The sequence below is a fragment of the Dermochelys coriacea genome, chromosome 6 (assembly GCF_009764565.3).
Source record: "Dermochelys coriacea isolate rDerCor1 chromosome 6, rDerCor1.pri.v4, whole genome shotgun sequence".
In the NCBI taxonomy this organism is placed as follows: domain Eukaryota; kingdom Metazoa; phylum Chordata; order Testudines; family Dermochelyidae; genus Dermochelys; species Dermochelys coriacea.
In genome coordinates, this window is record NC_050073.1 from 62,989,461 (window position 1) to 63,017,147 (window position 27,687).

General features: G+C 44.3%; 1 protein-coding gene across 5 annotated transcripts in view; it reads right to left on the bottom strand.

Moving 5' to 3' along the window:
* ZFYVE1 (zinc finger FYVE-type containing 1) overlaps positions 1-27,687 on the bottom strand; it is a 56,141-nt gene that overhangs the window by 8,454 nt on the left and 20,000 nt on the right. For all 5 annotated transcript variants that reach the window (XM_038407805.2, XM_038407804.2, XM_043516816.1 and 2 more), the window contains exons 3-5: positions 12,355-12,859; positions 9,812-10,026; positions 1,215-1,321 (exon numbers count right to left, since the gene is read on the bottom strand). In XM_038407805.2, the coding sequence (XP_038263733.1) occupies positions 1,215-1,321; positions 9,812-10,026; positions 12,355-12,859 (827 nt within the window). The remainder of the gene's footprint in view (positions 1-1,214; positions 1,322-9,811; positions 10,027-12,354; positions 12,860-27,687) is intronic.

Consider the following 27,687-nt stretch of genomic DNA (forward strand, 5'->3'; position numbering starts at 1 on the left):
TCAATATCTTATGTTTGAATAGCCATTGAAATGCAGCCACCATGGAGTGTGGTAAGCAGCGGTTTCACAGCAACATTATACAGTAATTTAGTACAGGAAGTGAATACTGTATCCAACAGAAGCTGAACAGGGAATCTAGATGGAACTAACCAAGTTCGGAATTTGGCCAAGACATGAGAACTGACATCCCAGCTCCCACAAAGAAGTGCTAGAGAATCTTTAATGACCACAAAAGACAGGGAACCTAGTTTTACATCTTATTTGATAGACAGAACTTCCAGCAGCACAATCTTCCGTAGCACCATGGTGATACAGCTCAGTACATATTCAGAGGGATGACTGCCACCTACTGAATTATCAGCACCACTTCCCACACCACCTGGGCTTTCCTTAGACAGGACTTGCACTCAAGTTCTGATGCATCTGACTGGTTAGTATGCAAAATCTCATCAGCCCCAGTAGGTGTGGCTTCTAGTCACAGGCCATAGGTCACAGTCCAAGGCTGGGTGGATGTATGTTTTGATGATGTTTATGTAATGAATATAACAGAAAGTCTCACAGGGCAATTATTTCTGACTTCAAGGGATTCTTGTAGATCACTCATTTCACACTCTGCCCTTTGAGGGACTTGCAAGTTCTGAGACGACATGCTTATGAACACTACGGCAAAAAGAGATTACACTGATACTTAACTTGCGATATTGCAGATTCCACAATATTAGGTTTCGACCGCAATTTTGATAGCAGGAGCCCCGGGTGGCCGCTCTCAGCCCCAAGGGCTGACAATGGAAAATCACGGAAAAAGTAATATTGGACTTTATTACTGCAAATAATAAGGTCCATTATTACTTTTCCTCAATTTTCCATGGCTTGTCCACAACTCAGCCACAATTTTTTGACACTCGTCCCGAATTCAAGTAGGGCATTATTGATAAATGAAAACAAGACCATATTGTCTAGCTGGGACACAGAGACAGCACCCCTCACAGTACACATATTGAACTGCTTTTCAGGAAGTTCAAATGGGTTCTGGTGTCAGGGGAAACATACAAATTCTATATTCAGATAAGGAGTTATCACACTGATGTCACCATCTATGCTGATGATGCTTCTCCAGGGTACTTGTGACCTCACTATGACAACGCATTCTGATGCTGCAGATCTTGACAGTACTGTCTCCCAGAGGGATGAGAGTGTGTTTTTTGCCTACTTACCCACAGCTGAGGCATACAGTAGAACAGGTGAAATATTCATCCGGAAAGAAGGAGCTGTGAGCCATCTGGTCATCGGGGATCTCACCGCTGAACCTGTCGCTCAATGCCTGTCAGACCAAGTGAGAGAAATTGCTGAAGAATTCAGAGCAACAAGGACACAGATTCACCAGGCCAGTGACAGCCTTCTGGAAAGGTACCCATCTTCATGGACATCCTGGGAGGCTTCTCATGGATACTCCATGGGTTCCTCTCTGGAGAGGGCCAGCTGGGCTGTGTAGCTAACAAATCATGGTTCACTGACCAGGACACCATATGGGTACGAACTACAAAGGAAAACTATAATCCCCCCTGCCTTCCCTCTAATACAGATCAAACAAGATCAACAATCTTGCACGTGTCAGGGAGATGGAATGGATGATCTCAAGGGTTTTTTCCATCTCTAACTTCCATGATAGGGCGGAAGGGGTTGGAGGAAGAAGGTTGCACAGAGTAAATAGCCAGATAAAAAGGGGTTTGGATTCCACACCAAAGGAAACAACATTTGTTCCTACATACTCAACACACCATGCAAGGTTTGAGCGAGGTGACTTACATTAACTAGCATTAATTAAGGACATTGGGAACATTTTAGTGATGGTGAAATAGTGAAAGTTTCCCTCCTGGGGCCTTGTCAAAGTGCCTCAATCCTATTCTGCAGGGACCACATATGAGATGAAAAGGGAGCTCGCTCTCCATAGTCCATTCAGTCCTTGGCTTTTGAGCTCAGACTGCAAACAAGCATGATAATTAGGGCCAGTTGTGATGATAGCTTCTGTGATGGAGACATGTCTCCACTGGGACTTGAGGCTTGTCTACACTGGCAATTTACAGTACTGCAACTTTCTCGCTCAGGGTGTGAAAAAACACCCCCCTGAGAGCAACAAGTTTCAGCGCTGTAAAGCGTCAGTGTAGACAGTGCTCGTAGCTATGTCCCTCATGGAGATGGTTTTTTTAGAGCATTGGGAAAGATCTCTCCCAGCACTGTGCCGCAACCACACAAGCCATGTTAAAGCACTGCCACAGCAGCATTTTAGCATTGCCAGTGTAGACTAGCCCCTGGACTGTGATCAAACTCTTTCCACACAAACCACTAAGTGGCTCTCAAATGTCAGCCTTTTGTTTACTGATGTGGGCTGGATGTGAACTGGCAGCACCATAAACAAAATGTGGCATTAGCCCTTAAATACGTGAGAAAAACAAACCACCACAGCACACATGCTGCGTGAATGGTGAAGAGGTTGATATTCTTCTCTTCAAAAGAAATCACTTTTCTTCTTTCACTAGAAAACCAACAAAGCAAAATAACAGACTCTGCCCACACCCCTTCCCCATTAGATACTCAGAACTATGCACCGCCCCGGTGGAGCTATGTTCCTGATCTTCACTGATCCCAAGGGTCAGATCTTTATCTAAAGAAGAAAGGCAAGAAAATACTTTCTCTTGTAGGGAAACTGAGGAAAACATTTGCTGCAAATCTACGTCTAGGTGACTGCCTAGAGACCAGTTACCCTGGTAACAACATAGATCTCTCCATTGTACCAAAATGGTTGAACTGTGTCTGTCTTGGGCATTTATAACATGCCTACCACTGCTAACAATGAGCTTCAGGGTCCAACCCTAGTTCTTATACCTGTATTATAAAGTATTTAAAAAGCTACATTTAATGCTTTAAAGAGGCAGAATAATGTTATTTTAAAAGTTTCATTTTTACAGGCTTTGTTTACCATGAAGCCTGAACTAAACATCACCTCTAATAGGCAACTCTATCTATATAAGGTTTTCCTGGTGCCTTATAATACTGAAGAGCTGAACAAATGAACTAAATATCATGCTACTACTTTAAAGAGTTACCACATTCTTTAATATAATATTGTTTGACTTTTATGTATATATCAGTCTCTACCAGGCAATCAATTCTTGGTGGTCTCTTGGGTGACTATGCACAAAGTAAAATAATAATATAATTAAAACTCCTCAAATATTTTACTTTGTGAGGCATTTTGGAAAAGACAAGTGCCATACTGTTAATCTGTCCATTTGCTTTGGTAAAACAAGTCTTTCAAGGGATGTTATGAAGGCCAAAAGTATAACTCGGCTTAAAAAAAATTTTTGTATAAGATCATGGAGGATAGGTCCATCAATGGCTATCAGCCAGGATGGTCAGATATGCAACCTCATGCTCTGGGTGTCCCTAAACCACTGCCTGCTAGAATCATAGACTTATAGGACTGGAAGGGACCTTGAGAGGTCATCTAGTCCAGTCCCCTGCACTCAGGGCAGGACTAGGTATTATCTAGATCATCCCTGACAGATGTTTGTCTAACGTACTCTTAAAAATCTCCAATGATGGAGATTCCACAACCTCCCTAGGCAATTTATTCCAGTGCTTAACCATCCTGACAGCTAGGAAGTTTTTCCTAATGTCCAACCTAAACCTCCCTTTCTGCAATTTAAGCCCATTGCTTCTTGTCCTATCCTTGGAAGTTAAGAAGAACAATTCTTCTCCCTCCTCCTTGTAACAACCTTTTATGTACTTGAAAACTGTTATCATGTCCCCTCTCAGTCTTCTCTTCTCCAGACTAAACAAACCCAATTTTTTCAATCTTCCCTCATAGGTCATGTTTTCTAGATCTTTAATAATTTTTGTTGCTCTTCTCTGGACTTTCTCCAATTTGTCCACATCTTTCCTGAAATGTGGCACCCAGAACGGGACACAATACTCCAGATGAGGCCTAATCAGCACAGAGTAGAGCAGAAGAATTATTTCTCGGGTCTTGCTTACAACACTCCTGCTAATGCATCTCAGAATTATGTTCACATTTTTTGCATCAGTGTTACACTGTTGACTCATATTTAGCTTGTGGTCCACTATGACCCCCAGATCCCTTTCCACAATACTCCTTCCTAGGTAGTCATTTCCCATTTTGTATGTGTGCAATGGATTGTTCCTTCCTAAGTGGAATACTTTGCATTTGTCCTTATTGAATTTCATCCAGTTTACTTCAGACCATTTCTCCAGTTTGTCCAGATCATTTTGAATTATAATCCTATCCTCCAAAGCACTTGCAACCTCTCCCATCTTGGTATCATCCATTGTACTCTGTATGCTAGAAGCTCAGACTGGACAACAGGCAATGGCTCACTCAATTATTGCTCTGTTCTGTACATTCTCTCAAAAGCATCTGGCACTGGCCACTGTCGGAAGACAGGTTACTGGGCTAGGTGGACCAATGTGCCGACCCAGTATGGCCATTTTTATGTTCTTCTGTTAAATGTTTAGTAGTGCTACTCCATGGTGGGAAGGGCAAGTTAAATTGTTCCTCCTTACCTAAGCTCCCTCTAGCCCAGAGCTGGGCAAACTACGGCCCGTGGGCCACATCCGACCCGTGAGACTGTCCTGCCCGGCCCCTGAGCTCCTGGCCAGGGAGGCTAGCCCCCTCGCTGTCCCTCCTGCTGCACAGCCACGCTACCACATGGGCATCGCTCTGGGCGGCAGGGCTGTGCGCTCATGCAGGGCAGCGTGGCAGTGTGTCTGGCTCCGGCTGGGCGGCGCGGCTGCCAGACATGCCACTCTGAGCGGCATGGTAAGGGGACCAGGGCTGGGGCAAGGGGTCCCGGGGGGTAGTCAGGGGACAGGAAGCAGGGGGCAGTTGGATAGGGCAGAGGTTCGGGGGGGGCAGGGGAAAGGGAACAGGGGGGTTAGATGGGGGTGGGGTCCCAGGGGGCAGTTAGGAGCAGGGGTCCTGGGAGGGGGCAGTCAGGGGACAAGGAGCGGGGGGGTTGGATGGGGAGGGTTCTGAGGGGGGCAGTCAGGCGGTGGGAAGTGGGAGGGGTCGGATGGGGGCGCGGGACAGGCTGTTTGGGGAGGCACAGCCTTCCCTACCTGGTCCTCCATACAGTTTCGCACCCTGATGTGGCCCTCGGGCCAAAAAGTTTGCCCACCCTGTTCCAGCCTGTTCCTTTCAATATGGCAGCTGCCATCCTGGTATCCCCTTGGCTTATGGAATTGCAAGCTCATCAAGAAGCTAGAAAAAAAGAGTCTCTGGTACCATCTGTCAGCTCGCCAGTCTCCTGGATTCCTCTCAATCAGGCTTCAGGCCAGAACATGGCATAGAGACAGCACTTATTTTCTGGTGTATGATCACCTCCTGTCCATAGACATTGAAAGTACACCCATATTCATCTTGCTCTGACCTCTCTGTGGCATTTGATTCACCTAGTCACCAAATAATCCTGGCTCAAATCCAAGAAACTGCAGAGGTTAACGAACACCCTGGATTAAAATAAAATTAAAATCTCAGGTCCTTCTCCAAGTGAAACTAGATGGCTGCCAAAGACTCAAAAAGTAATAGCAATTTTTTTTTAAGTACATCAGAAGCAGGAAGCCAGCTAAACAACGAGTGTGGCCCCTGGACGACTAAGGTGCTAAAGGAGCAGTCAAGGATGATAAGGCCATTGAAGAGAAACTAAATGAATGCTTTGCATCGGTCTTCATGGCTGAGGATGTGAGGGAGATTCCCAAACCTGAGCCATTTTTTTTAGGTGACCGATCTGAGGAACTGTCCCAGATTGAGGTGTCATTAGAGGAGGTTTTGAAACAAACTGATAAATTAAACAGCAATAAGTCACCAGGACCAGATGGTATTCACCCAAGACTTCTGAAGGAACTCAAATGTGAAACTGCAGAACTACTAACTGTAGTCTGTAACCTATCATTTAAATCAGCTTCTGTACCAGATGACTGGAGAATAGCTAATGTGACACCAATTTTTAAAAAGGGCTCGAGAGATGATCCCGGCAATTACAGGCCTGTAAGCGTGACTTCAATACCGGGCAAACTGGTTGAAACTATAGTAAAGAACAATATTGTCAGACATACAGATGAACATAATTTGTTGAGGAAGAGTTAACATGGTTTTAGTAAAGGGAAATCAAGCCTCACCAATCTACTAGAATTCTTTGAGGGGGTCAACAAGCATGTGGAACAAGGAGATCCAGTGGATATAGTGTACTTAGATTTTCAGAAAGTCTTTGACACAAGCTCTTATGCAAAGTAAGCTGCCACGGGATAAGAGGGAAGGTGCTCTCATGGATTAGTAACTGGTTAAAAGATAGGAAACAAAGGGTAGGTATAAATGGTCAGTTTTCAAAATGGAGAGAGGTAAATAGTGTTGTCCCCCAGGGGTGTGTTCTGGGACAGTCCTATTCAACATATTCATAAATGATCTGAAAAAAAAGGGGTAAACAGTGAGGTGGCAAAATTTGCAGATGATACAAAATTACTAAAGATAGTTAAGACACAGGCAGACTGCAAAGAGCTACAACAGGATCTCTCAAAACTGGGTGACTGGGTAACAAAATGGCAGATGAAATTTAATGTTGATAAACGCAAAGTAATGTACATTGAAAAGCATAATCCCAACTATACATATAAAATGATGGGGTCTAAATTAGCTGTTACCACTCAAGAAAGATCTTAGGAGTCACTGTGGATAGTTTTCTGAAAACATCCACTCAATGTGCAGCGGCAGTCAAAAAAGCAAACAGAATGCTGGGAATAATTAAGAAAGGGATAGATAATAGAACAGAAAATATATGTTTCCTCTATATAAATCCATGGTACGCCCATATCTTGAATAATGTCTGCAGATGTGGTTGCCGCATCTCAAAAAAGATATATTGGAATTGGAAAAGGTTCAGAAAAGGGCAACAAAAACGATTAGTGGTATGGAACGGCTTCCGTATGAGGAGAGATGAATAAGACTGGGACTTTTCAGCTTGGAAAAGAGACGGCTAAGGGGAGATATGATTGAGTCTATAAAATCATGACTGATGTAGAAAAAGTACATAAGGAAGTATTGTTTACTGCTTCTCATAACACAAGAACTAGGGGTCACAAAATGAAATTAATAGACAACAGGTTTAAAACAAATAAAAGGAAGTATTTCTTCACACAATGCACAGTCAATCTGTGGAACTCCTTGCCAGAGGATGTTGTGAAGGCCAAGACCATAACAGGGTTCAAAAAAGAACTAGATAAATTCATGGAGGATAGGTCCATCAATGGCTATTAGCCAAGATAGTCAGGGATACAACTCCATGTTCTAGGAGTCCCCAGCCTCTCTTTGCCAGAAGCTGAGAATGAGTGACAGGGGATGGATCACTTGATGATTACCTGTTCTGTTTATTCCCTCTGGGGCACCTGGCACACTGGCCACTGTCGGAAGACAGGATACTGGGCTAGATGGACCTTTGGTCTGACCCAGTAGGGCCATTCTTATGTTCTTATGGGCAATAACCCCTTCCTTTCCTATATTATTCAACATCTATAGGAAGCCAGTGGCAGAGCTGGTGAAACAATACAGACTGTAATGCCAGCACCACCTGGATTATACCCAGCTTGTATGTCTCCTTTATGTCAAATGTAAATAGTACTGGCTTCCAGCTTTCCCAATGCCTACCTGAAATCAGCACCAGGATGAAGAGCAATTGGCTAAGTCTGAACCCAGAGAAGAATTGAGGCAATGCTGAAAAAGAGAGGGAAGAGCTCTAAAGGACTTGTTACACAGGTAACAACTCCCTCAATCGGGAACATCTGCTCTCAGATTGTTCAATCAGATCACAGCCTTGGGGTCCTTTCGGACTCCTCAAAGCTATTGGATGGTCACATAGCCATGGTGCCAAAAAATACCCATTTTAGTAGCTCAAAGACTGCTCTCCACCCTATCGGATACAAATCTGGACAGTGATTCCCACATTGGTGACCTCCAGACATGATTATTGCAACTCATATCTAGAAACAAAGTGACATACCCTGAAAAAGCTCCAACTGGCTCAAAATATGGCAGTCAGTCTGCTTAATAACACAGGTCATTGTGAACACATCATCCCAGCATTCCTCTATCTGCAGTGACTATCCATTAAATACAGAGTCCAGTTCAAGTCACGTGTTCTGATGATTCACAGCCCTCTCTGAGGCTGGCCCTAACCACCTGACAACTAACCTTTCCCTTCCCAACCATGACCTCCCATGACAGCTACATTCCCCTGGAGCAATGAAAATGCCCACCAACAGGAGGCAGCGTATGAGTGCAGGGGACAGAATTTTCACAGAAGCCAGATCCAGACCAGGGAACTCATTCAGGAAATAATAGTGGCCACAGAAATAACCATTTTCAGAACCAGATGCAAAAACCTCTTTTCTTCAACTTTCTAAGGGAGAACCAAGTTCATCACAAGCATACATACATAGAAAATAATCATGCTCTTTCTCCTACAGAGAGACAGTGATTGTTATTCTTATTTTTAAATACTTAGGAAGCCCAGTGGTATCATGGTGATAATATAATAGATATATTAGAGAGATCTTCAGCCTCTCTTCCACCCCTCCAGCTCCTTTCCATTGGCCCTCAAGTATGCTACTGTATCTCTAATCCTAACAATCCCTCCTTTGATCTCACTTGCTTCTCCAGATACTGCCACATCTCCCTCCCTCCCTTTGCCTCCCAGCTCCTTCAGTATACTGTCTGTACCCAGTGCCTTTACTTCCTCATCTCTCAGATCCTTTGCAATCAGAATCTAGGAACTGGGTTAGACCAATGGTCCATCTAGCTCAGTATCCTGTCTTCTGACAGTGGTCAATGCCAGGTGCTCCAGAGGGAATGAACAGAATAGACAATCAGCAAGTGATCCACCCCCTGTTGTCCACTCGCAGCTTCTGACAATCAGAGACTAGGGACACTAGAACATGGGGTTGTATCCCTATCTTAGCTAATAGCCATTGATGGATGTATCCTCCATGAACTTTTCTTTTTTGAACCATGCTATAGTTTTGGCCTTCACAGCATTCCCTGGCAAGAAGTTTCATAGGTTGACTGTGTGTTGCATGAAGAAATACTTCCTTTCATTTGTTTTAAACCTGCTGCCTATTAATTTCATTGGATGACCCCGGTTCTTATGTTATTTGAAGGAATAAAAAAAAACCTACTCCCTTATTCACTTTCTCCACACCAATCATGATTTTATAGACCTCTACCATATCCCCTCTTAGTCATCTCTTTTCAAGCTGAATTCAGTTTCTACCCTTATTACGGCACTGATGCTGCTCTTAAGAAAGTTACTGATAACCTCCTCCAGGCCAGATCCATGAGCATCTTTATAAATATCCTCCATGAACTGTTTGTCACTTGCAATAAAGTTTATCATTCTTTCCTCCCCCAATCAGCTTTCTCCCAGGTGTGGGTTTGAGATTTTGCTTTTCTGGTTCTCCTTTAACCTTTCCTCCTGATTCTTCAGTGGGTCTCCCTCAGTTCTTCTTTATTTTCCCCCTGTCCTGCTGTCTTCCCCCAGGATAGATCCACCCAGCCCATTCAACCGTCTATATGAGATACATTGAAGACTTGCCTTTTCTCCAGATATCTGCAATTCTGCATTAGTGCTTTGTGTGGAACTTTATTAGGGTATATGATACTTGGGAATGGTGCCACAGACATGAATAAGGACCCTGGGAGACTCTTCCCCAACCGCTGGTGAGCCACACTCTTCAGCAAATGACTTACTTTCAGTGCTTTGAAGATAACCCCAGGTTGTCGTGGGGAACGGGTGGTATTGTTCTCCAACTGGTACTCTACAGCTCTCCTAAGTCCCGAGAAGTCTGTGGGGGGATTGTAAGTCCTCGTTCCCTTGTAGTGGATTGAGCTGAAGGCTTCGGGGAAGCGGCTCAGTTTCCGGAAGCGATCCTGGATGAGTTTTTCAGGTGCCTCAGAGGGACGATCTAAACCCATTCAAAAGCAGTAACAGGTGTATTAACAACTGCTGGTTTAGCATAACACTATTTAACAATCAGGAAGTGCTTTAACAACGCAAAGTGCTAAACTCACATTCCTAACTACTCCTCACCACCCTTCTGTGATGCAGATAAACAAGTATTCCCCATTTGACACATGGGCAGAATGAAACATTTTCAAAAGTTGCCTCTGTTTTGGATACAGTGTTAGCCCCCTACAACCAAAGTTGAGAGATGCTTAGCACAGCTAAAACTGAAATTAATGGGAACTGTGGGTGATCAGCATCTCTGAAAAACTGGGCTTACTGGTCTTAAAACTGGGCACCCAAAATTAGAGGCCAATTTGAAATATCTGACATAAAAAAACAAACTTTATGCTAAAGTGTGATAGAACTCAGCAGTTCCTGGCTCTGGGCCACTAGGCCATACCGTGAAAGGTTTAGCATTAGTGCCTTCATTCCCACCACTCCTTATATGTTCATTCTACATGCAGACCCTATGGCAGGAAAGGGAGTGTCTAGGTCTATCCTCACCCAGAAAAAACAAGCAACACAGAATTAGCAATTTCAGGTCAGACCAACAGTCTACCAACTCCTAGAACATGCTTCCAGCAATGGCATATGGTGTATGCTTCATAGGAAGGCAAATCCCCACCCCTTTTAAAAAAACACAACTCAGACATCCCAACATTGTCCGTCAAGCTGGACAATTGTGCGTTGCTACATACGGTGTGTGTTAGGGGGGTGGATTCCCTTCTGGCTTCCACAGAGATCAGCTGATGCTCTGAAGTATATGTTTTTATTACCTTGCCTTTGTGCATATAACTACAACTGATATTATTGGTCATAAAATTAACCAGCTACAGCATTTGACTCTGACCTCCTGAGGCAGTAAATTCCAGCAGTTAATTACATGCTGTGTGAAATCCTGCTTTCTTATTTGTTCTACATTTACCTACCAAGGTGAGAAGGTGATGCCATTTTTATATAGTCACTTTGTTGCTTAAAAATACATTCTGAAAAATAACTGTAGGGAGATGCTGGGCTGAGTTCCTTGTTCTTTCTATTTTCTGAGCTCCTTATGGTCAGCAAACACCTGCCCTGAAGAAGCCAGCAACAATATTGTGGGCCTGCAGGAGTTGCTGTGGTCTTGCACAGCAGGGCACTTCTGGATGTACACAAACAGAAGGAAACTAAACCCCATCTGCACTGATGTAGCCAGGTGCACTGACCAGGGCTCCCCCCAACATATTAGAGCGTGGTAGGGGTGGGCAAAGCCAAAACAGGGTTTAGTATACACTTTGAAAGAGTAGGTGAACTCCTGGTCCCTTTGAAGTCAATCACAAAACGCCCACTGACTTCAATGGAGCTAGGATTTCACTCATAGATGTGTTTCAGAGTAGCAGCCGTGTTAGTCTGTATTCGCAAAAAGAAAAAGAGTACTTGTGGCACCTTAGAGACTAACAAATTTATTTATTTCCACCAAATGCATCCGATGAAGTGAGCTGTAGCTCACGAAAGCTTATGCTCAAATAAATTTGTTAGTCTCTAAGGTGCCATAAGTACTCCTTTTCTTTTTACTCATAGATGTGTAAACAAACACTATGACTTAAATATGTTTAGTCTGGCATGCAATGAACCAAGTTAAAATGCTGAAGAAGGAAATAGACAGTGGTGAGAAATGACAACACAGTGGTACTGATATCATGTAAGGCATTGAAGGAAAACCTACTGGCAATATTGCATATTTTGAGCAACTCCCATAGGAAGAAGCAGGACAACCCACCAGCCATTGGCGACCTCACACACAGTCTGTTTCCTAGAATTAATACCTGCCTAGGAATGGTACCAATCCCCAGAAATCCCAGTGCCCAGAGAAGGGTGCAGGTTTATAAACAAGTCCATTTCATACCTCTTACCCATTTAGTTCTGTAAGTATGATCTGTTTTCATTTATTTTTGTGACAGGTTCCTCTACATCCCTATTATAAAGTTAGGGTCCCCACTTTCACTTTACCTTGCTCTATTACCCATCCTCATGGTCCAATGCCACAGCCACTGTCCTATGTTGAAGAGGATCACAGGAGACTCCCTTCAGGACTAATCAGTATTGATCATTAACTGGCTAACTGGATTGCTACCCTGTGACATATATCCCTCACTCCACCATCAGAGTATAGCATGCTGCCTCTGCAGACCCTCTGCCAGCCTGAAACATGAGCAAGACCAGACTTTCACCCAGATCTTCCACATGGCAGTCCAATTAACAGATAACATTTAGCTATATTTTGATTCACTGTTTTTTTCTCTCTACTCACCGGAGCCCAATAGCTTGGTATGCACAGTCTCATGGAAGATAATGACTGCAGGACCCAGAGTGGACAAAGGAACATCCAAGCCACAGCGGGCTGTGGTTGCCTTCAGCTCCTTAGTAAAATGTTTCAGGTAGGCCTCTGAAGCATCCCCAAGGAATTTGAAGAGGTCATTGTGGAGTCTGTCAGCATGCGTACGGTAGATGACAAGGTCAGAAATAGCCAGGACCTTCAGAAGCAGCCGCGTTCTCTGGCTCACGTTTACTGTGGCCCCAAGCAGACCTTCTGTGTCAATCACCACCACTTTGCGGACAGGGTCATAGGCTGCCCATACACCGACTGTGCAGGATTCTTGGGCTGGAGATGTCTTAAAGACCTCACGACCATAGAAGAAAGTGTGGTTAAGGGTGTGTGACTTGCCATCCCCAGTGTTCCCAAAGATGGACACCACCTTCAAGTGTTGGTCAGGCTTGCAGTCCAGTTTCTTAATAAAGTCTTCTTCATTCATCACCTTCCAAAATAAGAAAATTACAACATTATAGATGGGAAACTAGAGAAGACAACACTAAAAACAGAGCTGGCTTTAGGGCTCACAGGGTTCGTGAGGATGAGCAACTTTCATTTAGGTCCTTTATAAACCTTACAAACATATAGAAGTCCCAGGCAAAATTTTCAAAAACACCGAAGTGTTGTAGGAGCTTAAGTCTCATTGACTTTTAATGGGACCCAGGCTTCTAAGTCATGTAGGCGCTCTTGCCCTCTATCATCAGTGGCCAAATGACAGCTCCTCCATATCCTATCACCATTTCTCCAAGCCAGTTCCCTTCTCTCCCCCCGGAGCAATACAGCTTATGGGATGAGTTGAAAGAGAAAAAAAAGCCAGAGATTTAGATCCACACTTCTGAAGTAGATTAAAGCAATTTTTAAAGCAGGCTTTTCAAAACTGCAAGACAGACCTGATATTCCACCTTGTAATATACTTGATTAGGCCTTTTTTTTAAACCACAAAAGTTTAAAAAACAAAATAAAACAAAAAACACAGCACCTGGCCTTCAATACATCTGGTTTCCGGGGCTTTTACTTAGGATAAGTGAGACTTGTCATACTATTTAATGGCAGATTGTGAGACACTTCTGTTCAGATAGCACAGCAATGGGGCTCAGATAAAAGAGATGATTAGATAGACAAGGCAGGCTCACCTGAAATCCTAACTTTAACTGGAGAATAACAGTGCTTTAGAGTTCAAAGTTTTTGTCCTGCTGAAGGTCTGGTTATTGTAGTTTGCCATGTGTGTTCACATGGGGACAAGGCATCCTTCCTTCAATAGGTGTTTGCTCAAACAATTTGTGTCACAAGAAGAGCAAAATAAAAACACTTACTGAGAGGGATTAAATTCAGTTAATTCCCCCCTTCACTCCTCCCATGGAGTTCCCTTCAATAGCGAAGGGCTGGATTTCCCTTCTACTGGCCACTAACTTCTGGAGGCCTGGGTCATCTCCCAGGAAAAGGAAAAGAAAAGATTTCTTCCCATACGCTACTTCTCTCACAAGTGTGTCCCAAAACTCCCCTCCCCTGCAGGCCAGTATGGTTGGAACATCTCAGAACACAAGATCCACAGAGGTCAGGACGTGGTCAATGGATTCTTTGAATAGGTTTATTCTTAGATCACTGATTCAGGTTCTAAAGCCCCACCTTGCTATGGTGATATCTGTGAGCAAGATGTAGACTGTACATTAAAATAAAGAGAGTCTGTGTTCCAGGAAAAGGCTTGGAGCAGCATTCAGAAGGAGAAATTATAGAGTATGGGGCCAGGGTAGTTACAGGCAGCCTCACAACATGAGGGAAAGAAGGAAACCACCCAGAAGCACCTCTCCTTCTCGTCCACACCTTTACATGGAGTTATCAGGCTTTCCAGGGACAGAGTGGGAAGGACAAAGGCACACCCGGGTTTTAGCTGGGGGCAGGAGTGTGCCTGTTTTTGACAGCTGTGTGTTTAAGGGACAGCTTCAAATGCTCAAGTATATTGTGACTGATTAAGACAATTGCCTCTGTAAGGCTCAATGCAGAAGCCTCACCCTTTAAAAACATCTGCTAGGTTTCCTACTCCAGCCCTTTTCTGAGGACGCCAGTCTTTAAAGAAAAAATATCTGTCCTTAATCCCTCCCTCCCTGTGCCCCAGAAGCCAGCACTAACCATAGTGCCCGACTATTATGGTCTCGGCACTCCCTGGAGGCCAGATGGGCGACAGCTTTGTTAAAACATTAGCTGGGCAACCAAGTGGGGATATTTCAGTGTCTTTGGTTACATGGGATCAAGATGTCTGGTCTGGGATGTCTGGGTCTGGGGGAGGATCAGCAATGTTGGCAGCATGAAGGTACTAGAGAGAGTGAGAGGAGGCCAGCTCCATACAGAATTCTCAGCAATGGCTTTGTAATTCATTAGAGGCCTGATCTTGGACCAGGCCCTCACTGGGTAGGGTCAGTGAGCCCCAGCACCTCTTTCATTACAAATTAAGCACTGGGCAGGGGCATTAACGGGATATGAATCTGCATAGCTCCAATGTTACTGTTCAGCATGCACTCTTCTAAAATTACACCATGCCAGTGACCTGAACACTGAACTGTTTCACCTCTTTCCAATGCACTGAATACACTTGGGAATTCCTAGAGAATACAACACAACTGTGTGAAATCCAGCCACAGCAACTGGCTCACCAATTTCCCCTCCAAGATTTGGTCCATTTATGCCAGGCAATGACAATTGTTAAGCTTCATCCCAACTGAAAGCAATGAAGATCTAGAATGCATCCTCAAATGCTTACTTGCTCCCCTTTTTTGGGGGGTGAGGGGAAGTCCTAAAGAGGCACAGATCTGCCAGGGTGAGCAACAGCATCTCCTGGTGTTGATGCCAAGGCCTGGGTGGTGGCAGCCCATCTAACACAAACACAGTTGTGGAAATTTCTCATGCTGCCTAACACCACACCTCTAAAGTGACAATATCGGGCGACACAGGGAGGGGGGAACAAAACCACACCCATAAATGACACTGCAACATCTGATTTCAGAAAAAGAACTGCACAAACCTGTCTAAAAAGAGTGTCCTTTTCCTTAGCCCCTAGTCTCCCTACCCATAGTCCTCTTTCTTCCCTTTTGCCATTGGAGATTAATTTACAGCTTTATTATACTTAGAGATCATAACTGATAAACACACTCTTCTACCTCTAATAAAAAAAGATCTTATCATATTCCCCATATCACAGGTTATAACCACGTTTAGTCTTATTTTCAGTATAGGTATTTATGATTATTTGCATTTGTGTTAATAATTGTCATATACTTACATAAAAGCCCCTCTCTAACGTGCACTTTTGATGACATCCCCTGAGTGGATTGTTAATGGGTTTGAATGTGGAACCTTCAGCACTAAAAGCATGAAACTCTACCACTACAGTTAAAAGGATCACTTTTGTAGCTGGTAGAATCAGTAGACTCTTATCCTTCTGTGTGGATCAGCCACCTGACTGGGACAAAGATCCACAGTGCTAATGTGGTTCATGTTTGGCTCATTTGTCACTTGTAGAGGGAATTATATACTCAGAAATTTATAACACCTAATCTAATAACATGAGACTTGAGCAATAATAAAAGCAAAGCCATCAAAAAGGCAAGAGAACTATTAACATAACTTCTCTTGATCATTCTGAGGACATGAAACATAGACTGTCAAAAAACTTGGATGTTAACTTGTCTGGAAGTTAAGTACACTGTTTTGAACTTTACCCAATGAAGGTCCTGATTCAAAGCCCACTGAAGTCAACACATATCTTTCCACAGATTTATGGGCCATATGAACTGACGGGATCAAGGAGAAGGTAAAAAGATAGCCCAAGATTCCTAAGATGAACCTCCTATCCATGAATTTCTTGAAACCGATCTCATTCATTAACAATGCAATACATGTTAAAATTCATGTACAAAACCCATAAAATGAAAACATTCTCGATGACTGGCACCCAAACAACCTTAACTCTGACCCACAGGCAAAACACTCACAATGACTACCACATCTAAATTAGTTTTATCCATTTTTCACAGAACTTTCTCCTCTCAGAACTGTGCATAGGGCCTTTTATGTCTTACTCCTATTCACGCAAAGTTGTACAAAGCCTTCCTGTTCATAAGCCATACACAATTCACAAAATCAATAATACTTCACATGATATTCAGCTAGTGTTGTATTGATAGTCTTGAACTGAAGTTTGGAATTCTATTAGTTTGAATTGTATTGATTGTTGCATTTTAAAATCCTACTCTTTGACTGGGTTCATTTTGGCCCAGCATTTCTGGTGACTAAAACTTAAAAGTGTTGTCAATCTACAGTTTTAGATGCCAAACATATAAATCACCAAATCTATCATTCAACAAACTTGTTTGACAACCAATATACCACAGCATCCCCCAACATACAACCACTGCATCGCTTAAAAGTGTATATTTAAAAAACAAAACAAAAAAACAGAAATCAATGGAAAAATAAATGACAAGATTCCTGACAGTGTGTTCAAATATGTGTCATATATATCAGTTTTCAAATATCTGCAATAAATCAATGTCTAGAAAAAAAAAGAGCAAAAATAAATGAATTGCAAAAGGACTTTTTTCATTCTGAAAATCACTGTTTTTTTTTAAAGTTATGCAATACAAACTATTCTATTTCTACACTTCTAAAAATCATTTTTAAAACTGTTAATACCTATATAAATTCAGACTAATGGCTCTTTCAACTAAAGTCAGAGTGGGAAAGAGTCAAATTAAGCTTTATAATGGAATAGCAGTCACAATTTTAATTGTGTGGTCTCAACCAGTGCCTCCATAACAGACAGCACTGAACTTCTGAAATACAGAAGTCAGGCATTTTTAAGTAGCAAATCTCAGAAAGGGTTAGCATTTAAATCATAGAAGTTGGAAATCAAAGAGACCCAGTCCATCTCTCCCAAGGCAGCATGGCTCGCTATGATACTAACGTTTTGGCCAGTTCAGTTTTAAATTATTCAAACTACGGGGCTCCATCCAGGGCTGGATTAAGGCTGAAGCACTACAGACCCAGGTCTAAAATGCCAGCTCCTGGAATCAGGCAATGAAATCAGAATCTTAGCTTTCCTTGGGGAAAAAATCCCCCCAAAATCTAGGTCATATGGTTGTGAATTAAAGTCTGAAAATATGAACAGAGCATAACAGATGGAATGATATCTGTCTGGTTCTGCAAACTGAAAGAATGGCTCTGAGAGGTGTGAACTACTCCATGAATCTCAGTGCTTTGGGAAGCCCCACCAGCACCACCCAAAGGAGGAAACTGTGCCATGAGAAAAGCACAGTAAGCCCACCCACCAACCCCAATGCACCTCAGCTGTTGCGATAGTTACTGGGGGGCCCCATGCTGTTGCCCCTACACCTCCAGAGGGGACTCCTGTTGGTGTCCTCGCTGTCCCTCAGGGGAGGGGAGCAGGGGAAAGTCCCTGTTGTCACTCCTGGAGAAAGAGATTCTCTACAAGGGGAGGGAGCCCTCCCACTGCCATGCCATTCCAAGTGGCATGCAGGACCATGGAATGCGGATGGGGCCACAGTGGGGCCTCTATGTTATGGTGCGCCTAGGTACTCAGATAGCCTTAATTCAATCCTGTTTCCACCACTCCTTTCCAGCTTTCAAATGCCTCAGAGACCAGAGATTCCACTCTTAGCAGGCAGTGTGACAAGTGGGCCAGAAGGATCAAAGCTGAGCGTTTAGTCTAAAAGGTAATCTGTAGATTTGGTTTCCTACTCAGTTTATCTAATATTTCTTCTTTCTTGTCATGAGATTTTTGCTAATGTGAAAAGTCTTTCCAAAAGGGTTATGCAAAGTAGTTAATTTATAAAATCAAGTATTCCTTACTTACAATTAAAATTAATTTTTCATAGTGAATTACGCCCTGATCCTGCAAACACTTCTGCACATTTAATTTTATAGTACCCTAAGTAGTCTCATAGACTTCAATAGGACTAATAAAGATAGGTAACCATGGGCACAAGTGTTTGCAGGAACAAGGCCTTATATCATCAGAGGCCCTAATTCTGAGAGAGAGCCCAGGCAGTGTGGAGGGAAGGGAACAAAAGTGGCTTTAAATCAACTTTGTGCCTCTAGAATTCTATATGTGGCCCCCACAGCTGCCTATGGGCACTATCAGCCCAGAATAGTCAGAGCACAGCTCACTCCAGCCATGCCCCTTCCCACCATTAACTCTCCCCTTGTGCTATGGGCTGCAAGGAGTTGCATCGGACTGTTCCACCAGAGAAGCCCCTTTACACTGAGGGTATTCCCTAAGGGGAGGCCACAGTACCCTCTTTTTGCCTATGGAATGGTGTAAAGAGAGAACGGGAGAGAATCAGGACCATCTTTATTCTTAGAATGAAAATTCTTCAGGACAGAGGCAGTATCTTCATGTGTGTTTGTACAGCTCCTAGCACAATGCAATCCTGACTGGCGCAGCTGGGCATTAAAAAAATAACATAACATTATTATTGAAAAGTACAGGCTGCCCACGCATGGAACAAGAGACTGTTGGGCTCTTGCCCATGAAAGGCAAGAAGGCAGGAGTGACAAAACCTTTTTTACAAACTTTGGGAAAGCAATGGAGACTGTGAATCCAATTTCAAAGGTCTTGAGGCACACCAGGCATATTGTGGGGAAAAACTGTAAAGACGATCCATTATCCTGAGACAGGATTGTAACTGGGAACCGAGCAATTACCAGGAAGGTTACATCCATCAGGGGCAGCTGGGTGGTACGAAACAGCTAACGAGCTTTCTAACAACTTCTGAAAGCAAGGTAGGTAGCCTGGTAACTAATCCCCTAGGTGGAGTACTCTTTTATTTTTGTGCTAATCTGAGAACAATGAATACTTCCTCTGCTCTGTGAGGACTCCAACCAGGTTATTTATTTTTCAGAACAGCTGACAAGAATGGAGCAGGAACGTTAATAATACTTTGTACTCATAGTATTCAGATTTCAGAATGGTAGCCATGTTACTCTGTATCAGCAAAAAGAACGAGGAGTACTTCTGGCACCTTAGAGACTAACAAATTTATTTGAGCGTAAGCTTTCATGTTGAAGGGTTCTCCGACAGGTTTTTGAATGTTATCATTCTTGACGTCTGATTTGTGTCCATTTATTCTTTTACGTAGAGACTGTCCAGTTTGACCAATGTACATGGCAGAGGGCATTGCTGGCACATGATGGCACATATCACATCGGTAGATGTGCAGGTGAGCGAGCCTCTGATAGTGTGGCTGATGTGATTAGGTCCTATGATGGTGCCCCCTGAATAGATATGTGGACAGAGTTGGCAACAGGCTTTGTTGCAAGGATAGGTTCCTGGGTTAGTTGGAGAACACTTCAATCTCTCCTTTTACAGATCTAAAAGTCGCAATACTACAACAAAAAAACTTCAAAAACAGACTCCAGCGAGAAACTGCTGAATTGGAATTAATTTGCAAACTGGACACCATTAAATTAGGCTTGAATAAAGACTGGGAGTGGATGGGTCATTACACAAAGTAAAACTATTTGCCCATGCTTATTTTTCCCCCTACTGTTACTCATACCTTCTTGTCAACTGTTGGAAATGGGCCATGCTGATTATCACTACAAAAGTTTTTTTTTCTCCTGCTGATAATAGCTCACCTTAACTGATTACTCTCATTATAGTTGGTATGGCAACACCCATTTTTTCATGTTCTCTGTGTATATATATCTTCCTACTGTATTTTCCACTGCATGCATCCAGTGAAGTGGGTTTTAGCCCACGAAAGCTTATGCCCAAATGAATTTGTTAGTCTCTAAGGTGCGACAAGTACTCCTCATTCTTTTTGCTCATAGTATTCAGAGTCCTTCTCAGACATTAATTTGGCCTCCCAATGTGCTGTGAGGAAAACAGGTATTATCACCCCCATTTTACAAATACAGACAGGGAGTCACAGGCAACTGAAGTGACTTGCCCAATGGACACTAAGTCAGTAACAGAGCCAAGAATAGCATCCAGTGGTCCTGACTCCTAGACATCTTTTCTAACTACTAGACAACACTCCCTCCATACTAACAAAGTTTAACTTCATTGTGGCGCAGAAGCATCTTATGCAAGGGCCTTTGATGGGGTTGTATTTAAAGAATATTTTCTACATGCTGCATCATAAACTCTCTCTTAATCTAATACCCCACGAGCCCAATGGGAAAGTGTGAAATAGGATGGGGGAGGGGGAAGGCAGGGAGTCAAGATCTCACTAGGAGGAATATGACAGTTCCAGTTTCATATGACCACTCAGCCAACATCACCAGTGAGGAAAAAGCAATGGGAGGCACTGAGCTCCAAGGGCTGCTCCTGTACCTGCCTCTGAGGGTACATCTATACAGCATTGTAAGCCTAGGGTTAGTGGGACTCACGTCAGCTGATCCATGTCAGGGAAACCTGGGCTTGAGTACGTTCACTGCATTTTAACCCTAAGGTAAGGATTTTCTGACGCGTGCTCAAATCAAGGGCTCTGGCATCACCCTGCAGTGCACAGACCTGAATCAAAGTAACCCTAGCCCAAAGCGTCTAGCACACCCCTTCCCATGTCGACACTCTAGTCTTACAAATGTGTTACACTGTGGGAAAACTCTACTGCCTACCCCCTTTCCTAACCGTGATGGGTGCTATTGATGGGACACCAGTGTCCATAAGGAGCTCATGGACTGCATAATTAGCTCCTCTCGTGGCTGTCAGTAGAATGAACTAGCATCTAATATGAGAATTGGGCTCTTCACCTCTAGGCTGAGTCACATTGGCAGGAAAATGCCCACGTGCTCCTGTTCTGAGGATAATTAGGCCATCAGGCTCCAGGGCTGTCAGACTATTCAAATGGAGCTTCGCAATTCTTAATTTTTAAAATGGGATGTTCCATGAAGGTGGTTTTAGTTGGTTGTTTTTTTATTTATTTGTGTGCATGTGTGTTGAAGTTTGACATAAAAATGTAGGTTTCAGAGGAAAAAAAAAAAAAAACCACACACACACACCCCTCAGCCTGGCCACTGCCAGCTCCGGAGGGGTGAAGTGCATCTCCAGGGCTTTGGATACAGTGTATTCCAGCACTCCCCCAGGATCCCTTATCCTTGTCCCCACTGCACCCCAGAAGCTGTGGGCCTGGCTCCAACTCACCACCCTCACAGTGCCCGTGTGCCCCTTCACACGCAGCCCCAGAGAGGGCAGGGAAGGCCCAGGAGCAAAGGCCACAGAGTGGAGTGGGGAACCAGCAGCTGCCCTGCAGGGAGGGAGAGCAGCAGAGTTCCTGACTCAAAGCTGTGGGAGGGGTGACCCCCAACATTCTGGCACCCCCCTGTTAGCTTTGCTCCCTGCTCCAGTCAAGCTCTGCTCAGCAGCGAGGAGGAAACGGAGCAGCTGCAACAGGAGGCTGCTGGGAGGTTTTGGGGCTGACTCCCACTCGCCTCCTTGATAGTGCACGTGTCCCAGGCACCTCTGCACACGCAGCCCCAGAGAGAGCAGGGGCAGGGGCAAAGAACAGAGTGGGGTTGAAGCAGCTACCCTGCAGGAAAGAGGAGCAGCCAAGGTATTGGGGGTCATCCTCCCCCAGTCGTGCTGATCCAGGAGCTCTGCTGCTCCTTCTTCCTGCAGGGCAGCTGCTTAGTCCCCCCTCCGCTCTCTGGCCCTTGCTCCCAGGCCCTCCCTGGGGCTGTATGCACTGAGGCACCCGGGCTGTGCTCACCAAAATCTGGCTGTGCTCTTGTGACCAGAAAGCAGCTCTCTTTGATCAGAAGAGCCTTTTCGCAGTCTCCACTGAAAACCCTGTAGGCTCTCTGATAAGGCACTTCCAGACCAGTGTACAGCAGACAATGGGCTAACGCTCACCTAAGCTGCTGCCATTTGCAAAGAGATGTGTGGCTTCATTTTGCAATAGAGTGCAAGAGACTGCACCACAGATTGTCAGCAGAGAGTACTAAGGAAGTTGCCCAAGGAACTCTGGGATATATCCAGAGCACTTCTGTGACCCAAATCAAACCAGAGCTGTGTGCACATATGAAAGCAATAGGGCTCAGACCTTAGATCCCAGCTTAACACAGGCTCAGACTTTCCAGCCTTGCAGGGTCCTGGGACCCTAGGTTAGCACAACTGTTGTGTGGACACAAAGGGGTCTAGGTTTACATTGCTGTGTAGACATACCCTGACTGGTCCCTGCTGGAACAGGGGAGGGAGTACAGCTGTGGGAAAGACCAAGAGAGACTGCATGAGAGGAGAAAAGGGGTCAGGAGATTACCAGACTACCTCTCATGGCTTCTCTTCAAGCCTCTACTTGTTCTGTCTGCCTGTCTTCTGCTTCCACTGGAACCCTACAAAGAGCCCTTTGGTAAGCATCGGGAAGGCACCAGCATATCTGCCAATAATTCTAGTTTAGCTAGGTTTTGAAAAACCATCCTGGGACGAAGGGACAAGCAACTACTAAGTAGCCTACAGCCTGTTTTCGGAGCTGTGCCTAGTTCAGAAAGAGGGCAGAACTGAGACCACACATGCAGTGGTGAGCAGCAAGAAGCAGGAAAGGGAACTTGCACTCTCACTGCAGGCAAGAAGCAGCCAGTTGCCTAGGGGGAAGGTAGAATAAGAAGCCACAGGGAGAAAAGTGATGATACAATGCTTTCCAAGAATTATTTTTCAAATCAGCCAGGAGTCAGGCTGGGGCCCACTGTCAGAGTTGTGAATTCTGCTGAGTTTTGTACGACTCCTCTCGCACTTCTAAGAAAAAAGTATCCTAATGTTCTCCAAAATGCTTACAGACCCGGGAGGTGGAGGGTGAAGAGCTGCTTTGTAGGAGCACTGTATCTGTCAACACTTTTCAGTTGCTACCATTCTTTGCACTGGGAGAACAGAAAGCCAACCAAGTGGGGGAGAGGGGACTGGAAAAGGAGTAAGAGAAAGATGAAAAAGTGCTGGGGAGGGAATGATAGGGACTGAGAGCTGAGACATTCATAGAAGCTGGGGAGAAACAAATTCACAAAGATACATAGGAAAGAAAAGCTTCTTAAATCGAATGAGGGGGGAGGGAGGGAGGGAGGGAGAGAAAGGAAAACAGGTGAAATGGATGCCAGGGACATGGAAGCCCCAGTTTCAGACCATGCAAACAAGAGGCCCCACCCCTAAGAGTTAGGAACCTCTGTGCAAGCCCTGCATCTGATTGGTGCCACAACTCTGCCTCCTTTTAAAAGTCTGCTGCAAAGGCCCCACTGTGGCACTTAAGGCTGCAGGAAAGCAGGGAAAAGTCCTGGGGAAAAGGCTCAGGCTGACAGCGTCATCAAAATATTCCTATATCAGCAGATGGGGGGGGAAGATGTGACAGAAACTGGGAGCATTTGCCACACAAATGCTTCTCCACACACAGAGACAAGCAGTAAAACACAGAGATGAGATCTTCTCCAAAGACAGAAGTCATTTTGTTAGTTTGTTTTGACTGCTAAGGATTCCCTCTTTAGGAAAATGTGTCTCATGACTTTCTATCCTTTCACCTCTGGACTCTGACCTGGCTCAAGCCAGCAAGTAATAAAGTATTTTCAGGACTATTCAGGGAGTGAAGTAGCTAAGCAATGCTCCTTAAAGCAGCTTTCCATCAATAGTGCATGTAACTTTTAAATTAGAGGGAACATTAGACCCCAACAGCAGAGCAACCTATTGCCCAACAGTTGCATAAAATGACCAACCAGATCATCTTTAATGGGCCATCCTTGGGTCAAGTACAGGATGTAGTTTCCTTTCCATCTTCTATGTTCAGCAGTCATCCAGGGCATCTAAACTTTCTTTAGTCTTTCCACAGAGCAGTATGTATATCCTGTGCAGTGTTTAGCAGGAAGAAGCTCAATTCCATACCCTTGAGCAACAGGTTGACAAAAGGTGTCTCACTACAGGGGTTACAGAGAAACCCAAGCATGGGGCTGGACTCAGGAGGTGGAAAGGGTTGCTCTGTTAACAAGGAAAGTAAAAATCTTACATTGGAGAGGGAGACGTTGATTGCTGTGGGAGTTTCCGCCGAGAGAATCAACAATAAGTGGACCCTCCTTTCTCCATTTAACATTGTGGCTTCCAGGAACCTAGGCCCTTGTAACTCACTGCAGGAAGCTTTCTTCCTTCCTTTGTTAAGAAACTCTAGCAACAAAGCTTTTTTCCTTGCCCCACTTCGACTGAAAACAAGAGGCCTAGCTATCTCTTATAACTGCTGCTCTAGGTTCATAAGTCAGTCACCTCATGCTATAGAAGGCAGAATGCACATGATCAACTATAGAATCATAGGATATCAGGGTTGGAAGGGACCTCAGGAGGTCATCTAGTCCAACCCCCTGCTCAAAGCAGGACCAATCCCCAACTAAATCATCCCAGCCAGGGCTTTGTCACGCCTAACCTTAAAAATTTCTAAGGAAGGAGATTCCACCACCTCCCTAGGTAACGCACTCCAGTGCTTCACCACCCCCCTCGTGAAAAAGTTTTTCCTAATATCCAAACTAAACCTCCCCCACTGCAACTTGAGACCATTACCCCTTCTGTCATCTGCTACCACTGAAAACAGTCTAGATCCATCATCTTTGGAAACCCCTTTCAGGTAGGTTTCAGAGTAGCAGCCATATTAGTCTGTATTCGCAAAAAGAAAAGGAGTACTTGTGGCACCTTAGAGACTAACAAATTTATTAGAGCATAAGCTTTCATGAGCTACAGCTCACTTCATCGGATGCACTTGGTGGAAAAAACAGAGGAGAGATTTATATACACACACAGAGAACATGAAACAATGGGTTTATCATACACACTGTAAGGAGAGTGATCACTTAAGATGAGCCATCACCAGCAGAAGGGGGGGGAAGGAGGAAAACCTTTCATGGTGACAAGCAAGGTAGGCTAATTCCAGCAGTTAACAAGAATGTCTGAGGAACAGTGGGGGGTGAGGTGGGGGGGAGAAATACCATGGGGAAATAGTTTTACTTTGTGTAATGACTCATCCATTCCCAGTCTCTATTCAAGCCTAAGTTAATTGTATCCAGTTTGCAAATTAATTCCAATTCAGCAGTCTCTCGCTGGAGTCTGTTTTTGAAGCTTTTTTGTTGAAGGATAGCCACTCTTAGGTCTGTAATCGAGTGACCAAAGAGATTGAAGTGTTCTCCAACAGGTTTTTGAATGTTATAATTCTTGACGTCTAATTTGTGTCCATTCATTCTTTTATGTAGAGACTGTCCAGTTTGGCCAATGTACATGGCAGAGGGGCATTGCTGGCACATGATGGCATATATCACATTGGTAGATGCGCAGGTGAACGAGCCTCTGATAGTGTGGCTGATGTGATTAGGCCCTATGATGGTATCCCCTGAATAGATATGTGGACAGAGTTGGCAACGGGCTTTGTTGCAAGGATAGGTTCCCGGGTTAGTGGTTCTGTTGTGTGGTGTGTGGTTGCTGGTGAGTATTTGCTTCAGATTGGGGGGCTGTCTGTAAGCAAGGACTGGCCTGTCTCCCAAGATCTGTGAGAGTGATGGGTCGTCCTTCAGGATAGGTTGTAGATCCTTGATGATGCGTTGGAGAGGTTTTAGTTGGGGGCTGAAGGTGATGGCTAGTGGCGTTCTGTTATTTTTTGTTGGGCCTGTCCTGTAGTAGGTGACTTCTGGGTACTCTTCTGGCTCTGTCAATCTGTTTCTTCACTTCAGCAGGTGGGTATTGTAGTTGTAGGAATGCATAATAGAGATCTTGTAGGTGTTTGTCTCTGTCTGAGGGGTTGGAGCAAATGCGGTTATATCGTAGAGCTTGGCTGTAGACAATGGATCGAGTGGTATCATGCATTCCTACAACTACAATACCCACCTGCTGAAGTGAAGAAACAGATTGACAGAGCCAGAAGAGTACCCAGAAGTCACCTACTACAGGACAGGCCCAACAAAGAAAACAACAGAACGCCACTAGCCATCACATTCAGCCCCCAACTAAAACCTCTCCAACGCATCATCAAGGATCTACAACCTATCCTGAAGGATGACCAATCACTCACAGATCTTGGGAGACAGGCCAGTCCTTGCTTACAGACAGCCCCCCAACCTGAAGCAAATACTCACCAGCAACCACACACCACACAACAGAACCACTAACCCGGGAACCTATCCTTGCAACAAAGCCCGTTGCCAACTCTGTCCACATATCTATTCAGGGGATACCATCATAGGGCCTAATCACATCAGCCACACTATCAGAGGCTCATTCACCTGCGCATCTACCAATGTGATATATGCCATCATGTGCCAGCAATGCCCCTCTGCCATGTACATTGGCCAAACTGGACAGTCTCTACGTAAAAGAATGAATGGACACAAATCAGACGTCAAGAATTATAACATTCAAAAACCTGTTGGAGAACACTTCAATCTCTCTGGTCACTCAATTACAGACCTAAGAGTGGCTATCCTTCAACAAAAAAGCTTCAAAAACAGACTCCAACGAGAGACTGCTGAATTGGAATTAATTTGCAAACTGGATACAATTAACTTAGGCTTGAATAGAGACTGGGAATGGATGAGTCATTACACAAAGTAAAACTATTTCCCCATGGTATTTCTCCCCACCCCCCCCACCCCCCCACTGTTCCTCTGATATTCTTGTTAACTGCTGGAATTAGCCTACCTTGCTTGTCACCATGAAAGGTTTTCCTCCTTTCCCCACCCTGCTGCTGGTGATGGCTTATCTTAAGTGATCACTCTCCTTACAGTGTGTATGATAAACCCATTGTTTCATGTTCTCTGTGTATATATAAATCTCTCCTCTGTTTTTTCCACCAAATGCATCCGATGAAGTGAGCTGTAGCTCACGAAAGCTTATGCTCTAATAAATTTGTTAGTCTCTAAGGTGCCACAAGTACTCCTTCCCTTTCAGGTAGTTGAAAGCAGCTATCAAATCCCCCCTCATTCTTCTCTTCCGCAGACTAAAACAATCCCAGTTCCCTCAGCCTCTCCTCATAAATCATGTGCTCCAGTCCCCTAATCATTTTTGTTGTCCTCCACTGGACATTTTCCAATTTTTCCACATCCTTCTTGTAGTATGGGGCCCAAAACTGAACACAGTACTCCAGATGAGGCCTCACCAATGTCGAATAGAGAACGATCACGTCCCTCAATCTGCTGGCAATGCCCCTACTTATACATCCCAAAATGCCATTGGCCTTCTTGGCAACAAGGGCACACTATTGACTCATATCCAGCTTCTCGTACACTGTAACCCCTAGGTCCTTTTCTGCAGAACTG